Source organism: Xenia sp. Carnegie-2017, unplaced genomic scaffold, assembly GCF_021976095.1.
Source record: "Xenia sp. Carnegie-2017 unplaced genomic scaffold, XeniaSp_v1 HiC_scaffold_22, whole genome shotgun sequence".
NCBI classification, from domain to species: domain Eukaryota; kingdom Metazoa; phylum Cnidaria; class Anthozoa; order Malacalcyonacea; family Xeniidae; genus Xenia; species Xenia sp. Carnegie-2017.
Genome location: NW_025813485.1, coordinates 10261654 through 10266457, shown reverse-complemented (window position 1 = coordinate 10266457; position 4804 = coordinate 10261654). Strand labels below are relative to the sequence as shown.

The window sequence follows — 4804 nt, the reverse complement described above, 5'->3', positions numbered from 1 at the left end:
TTTTTCAAGACCCAAACGTTTTGAGCAGTGTTTTAATGTTCACTGTCATTGGTTTTAACGGTTTGCCTGAAAAGGGTGAAGGAGTGGATGTAGCCAGGGAGGTCCTTACGAGCTTTTGGCAACAATTTTTTGATTCATTGGGAATTGGTGTGCTGGAAAAAGTGCCTTCAATAAGGCATGACCATCAAAAAATGCAATGGGTTGCAATTGTTAAAATTCTTATTTATGGCTACATAAGGGAAAAATATTTCCCAATTTCATTTTCTGCAGCATTTATAGCTACTTGTCTTTTTGAGGAAGAAAGCTTAAAGCGTGATGACTTGATACAATCCTTCAGAATGTACATCTGTGATGATGAACGTGAGACCTTTGATAAGTGTATGAACAAGGAGTTATATTGAGTTCGTACAAGTGTTTCCGCATGCCGAGTGAAGAAAACGTGATGTCCATACTTAGTGAGATTGCACATCAAGAAAATTTGCAGAAGCTTAAACATGTAGTCCACTGTTGGACGCCTTATATCCATAAATTAAAGTCATTTCCTCCTTTTCAGTCCATCGAAGAGATAAGAAAACTGTATCATGAAAAGAAACCAACCACACGTAAGGTTATAAAACTACTCAAATGCGAACCAAATAATGATGCTGAAAACCAATGTATGGCTTTTTTAAAGCAGTACATTAAGTCTTTAAGGGATCAGTCTTTAACACAATTTCTTCAGTTCACTACAGGTAGCGACATTATTGTAACTGAACAGTTCAAAGTAGAGTTTGTGGTTACCCAGGGTTTTGCTAGGCGGCCAATTGCGCATACATGTGCACAGGGGCGGATCTAGAGTATGTCAAATCCGTCGCGCGACTGATGTTTGAAATTCAAAAATTACCTATTCATATTAATTAAAAATTCATTAATTATTCTTACTTTCTTATCGCATTTACTTCGTGATAAAAATCCAGCTTTATTTATCATTGAAAACTAATGACTAATCCAATGAATATCTCGTTGGTAACCAGATCAGTTGAATTTTAATTGACCTGGAATAACCGACTGATAAGCGGGGTGGCTTGACTAGTTCGACGGATAAAGGAGTCCATGAACGCCAAAAACGCTTATTTTATTGGTCAATGGCTAGATCAGTGGACAGTCTGGAATGGTCTCGACTTATAATAGGGGTGGCCGGACGTATAAGGGAGTCCAATTGCTATCTTACAATTGGTTCACTTGAATTTTTGTTTTATTGTGATTGGTTTGACGGGTTTCGACTGATAGCCAACTGAACTAACATTGTCAAGCTCACTGTCTGAATTGAATGTTTGATCGTTTCATAGTAATTTTTATAAGCATGATAGAAACTAAACTACAATCAGATGGAATTTATGGAAATCTTTTACAAATTCATATATTGACATGAATGCTGCTGTCCAAACTGTGAATTTTTTCAAGAGGGTGAAAAATTTATGGATAAACTGTAAATGCTTGGCAAAGACGATCTCGCAAGCGACATTTCAGTCATTGATGTTCAAAAGAAAGCCAACATTGTTTTGAGTTTTATCAGCAGAAATTTACATCCAAAATCGTAAGTAAAGGACAAGTGAAGTGTATGCATGAATGTAATATATCAAAGTCAATTTATGCGAGTGTGTGATGCGATTTATGTCAATATGGCGTATGGTAAGCAGATTGATGCTTCTAAAATTGTTGTTGCCGAGGACTTTTAGCTATGATTTCTTTAGTGCTTGGGGAATCGTGGCCGTTAAATGGCAGCAAAATCCAGGGGCGGATCTAGGGGTAGGCACCATAGGCAAGTGCCTATGGTATGGTGAAATTACCAAAATATACTTCGACTTAGATTCGATACGAATTTATCGAATTATGAAACTATGAATAGCACTTTATCGCAGTCAAATCATCTGACTTTTGTTTAGAAATGTTGTGCAATTAAATGACGTAATTTTGATATGAATCGTAGTCCAGATGCGTATGATTATCTATAAAGCTCCGTGTCGTTAGGCAAAGCAGCCATTTTGCCTAAGTCAAGAAGGCGATCTAGCCATTTGATTGGTTGTTAGCAATTTGCCTAAACAAGATGAATTTGCCTAACTTGACATCGTGTATAGGTATTCTGATTGGGCAATTTTTGCAACCGTATGCTTTCATTGGTCAATTTTTTGCCTAACTTGAGCAATTCCAACCAATCATTGCTGTTGATAAGCATAGTTGAGCTAGGCAAATTAGGCAATTGAAAATTAACATACACTCGTATTGTTTCTGAACAGCCTCTGTGCTCAGTTTACGGTTTTGTGATATTTTATAATGTCTTCATTGTGTTGTGGTAATTTATACGAGACTGCTCAGTCTGCGTTGGCCAAAACGATTTAAAATGCCTTAATGAGCTTTATTCTCGTTTATTGGTCGACGTTCGACCTATGTTTACTAACGAGCAGCTGTTAGATAGAATTTATGACCCCGACCATACTCTGTGTCGAAATTTTGGAGCTGAAATATATGTGCCAAAGCACGCTCATGACGGAAAGACTTGTACTGCAATAAGGTAAATATATTATAATTATATATATCGTATTGTAGTATTTATATATACGTGTAAAATGGTTAAATCTCAATTTCGCTAGGCTATATCTTTGTCTACAGTCAGCAATTCATTCATACAATGCAATCAATCTACCAAACAAAATATTAATTTCTTTTCTTGAATATTTTTAAGATCTGAAGCTTCTGGCAATTGCCTCTACAGTTCAGCTTCCTAGTTCTGGTAGGTAACAATGCATTGGTCCCTACTTTGCGAATTTTAACATCGCTTTAGCTATTTATTCATGCTGCTTTTTATGCTCAACACCCATGCTTTTTGTCTGTTATAAGTGAGCACAGTGATTACTTTGCCCAAAGCTTAAACAATCTTTGCCTTTGTCAGTGTCTAAAGAATGTTTAGACACTGGATTACAACAGATGAACTGGTAAAACAGGAGGCTATTTTAAATTGTAATGACCAGAAATGGTCATCTTTTCTTTGTATTTTGGGCCTATCTTCTGTTTTAGGTAGAAAAATTCATACTTTTATCCTGATTCTGGTGAAAGTAGATATAAATTGTTATTTAATCGTATTGTTCAGCCCCGGTTATTAAGCCAAAGAGGTTTGGATGCTATTAATATTTTGTTTTGTCATGAAGGATCTGTACAACCAGGTGAGACTTTTCAGTCTAATCATTTTGTGCCTCTCATTTTCCATGCCCACAGGTTGAAACGAAAATTGTCTAATTCCTGTACACAGTCTAATTCTAGCAGCTCAACAACAGAGAAACGAAAATTTGTCAAAATTTTTCCAAATATTGCACCAAAAACAGTTGACATTTCAAATTTTTTTACTTCAACTAATAGGCCTGCTGCCCAACCAACTTTTAAAAGGATGCCCAATGAGAGTTTTTCTTCTGCTGCAGCTCTTGCTCAGACATTAAATAAAGCCAATAGTCTTTTGCTTCACACATCATCCCAGGAACTATTGCCTGGTATTCCAACTTCTGGTGATATGCAACCTGCTGTTTTAACCCATAATTTTGATGTTTCCTTGTATAGGGAGAAAGTTAAGGGTATGGATAATTCTGAAATATGTCATTTGATAAAAAATGTATATAAACCAGATAAAAAGTATCATTTTCCTAAATCTAATGGCAGATCATTTAGGCATGATTGGCTAGACCAGCATGAATGGCTTTGCTATTCACCTTCACAAAATGGTGCGTATTGTCTATCGTGTGTGTTGTTTGGCAATAGATTCCCAGGCAAGGCCAGTAAAGTAAAAAAGTTGTTTACTGAACCTCTTCAAGATTGGAAGAATGCTAAATGCTCTTTCACTCAACATGCTGGAAAAAGTAAAGGGAGGGAAGTCGGTTTGCATGCATCCACATCACCAATTTTTGATGCTTTGCGTTCCCAAATATCAGGTACTCTGCAGCCTATCGAGATGATCATGGATGCTGGTATCAAGAAAGAAATAGAACAGAATAGGGAAATACTATCTCCAATTATTGATTCTGTCATTTTTTGTGGACGTCTAGGTTTACCTCTTCGTGGGCATCGTGATGATTCCAAGTATCACCCTACTGTTGGTTGTTATTCATCTGGAGGGGTTGGTAATTTCATTGAAACACTCAATTATGGAGTTAGGAGAGGGGATAAAGTTTTAGAAAATCATTTAAAGAATTGTGGTAAGAATAGAAGTTATATTTCTAAAACAAGTCAAAATAAAATCATTAAATGTTGTGGCCAGGTAATCAGTAATCAGATTATTTCTGATATCAAAAAAAGAAAGTTTTTTTCTGTTATTGCTGATGAAGCATCTGATTCTTCATATAAAGAACAAATGTCTCTTGTTTTGCGCTTTGTTGATACCGATATGAATATCAGGGAAGAATTCATTTCATTTCTTTTTTGTAAGTGGAGACTAAGTGGTGCTCAACTTGCCAAGCTACTTTTAGAGGCTCTAAAGGAACTGACTTTATCAATAGATGATTGTAGGGGGCAAGGTTATGATGGGGCTGGTTCAGTTGCTGGTTGCACTAATGGTCTAGCAGCTCAAATTTTAAAGCTTAACCCAAAGGCTCTTTATACACACTGCTATAGTCATAGGTTAAACTTATCCATTTGCGATTCTTTGAGTATACGTGTTGTCAATGATATGTTGAAACATGTTAACAATGCCACTAATTTTATTAAAATTTCCCAAACTCGCAATATTCCCTTGAAAAACATATACGTAATTCAGAAACAAACTCGAAAAAGACTAGATTAA

General features: G+C 36.1%; 1 protein-coding gene across 1 annotated transcript; it reads left to right on the top strand.

Annotated features, from left to right (window-relative positions):
* Positions 1-3976: 3976 nt before the first annotated feature.
* LOC124445095 (52 kDa repressor of the inhibitor of the protein kinase-like) lies at positions 3977-4804 on the top strand. Its single transcript, XM_046995804.1, has one exon. The coding sequence runs from the start codon at positions 3977-3979 to the stop codon at positions 4802-4804; it is 828 nt and encodes a 275-aa protein (XP_046851760.1).

Bases quoted from the DNA above. Each gene is read 5' to 3' on its own strand.
- LOC124445095 (XM_046995804.1), top strand. From the start codon at position 3,977: ATGATCATGGATGCTGGTATCAAGAAAGAAATAGAACAGAATAGGGAA.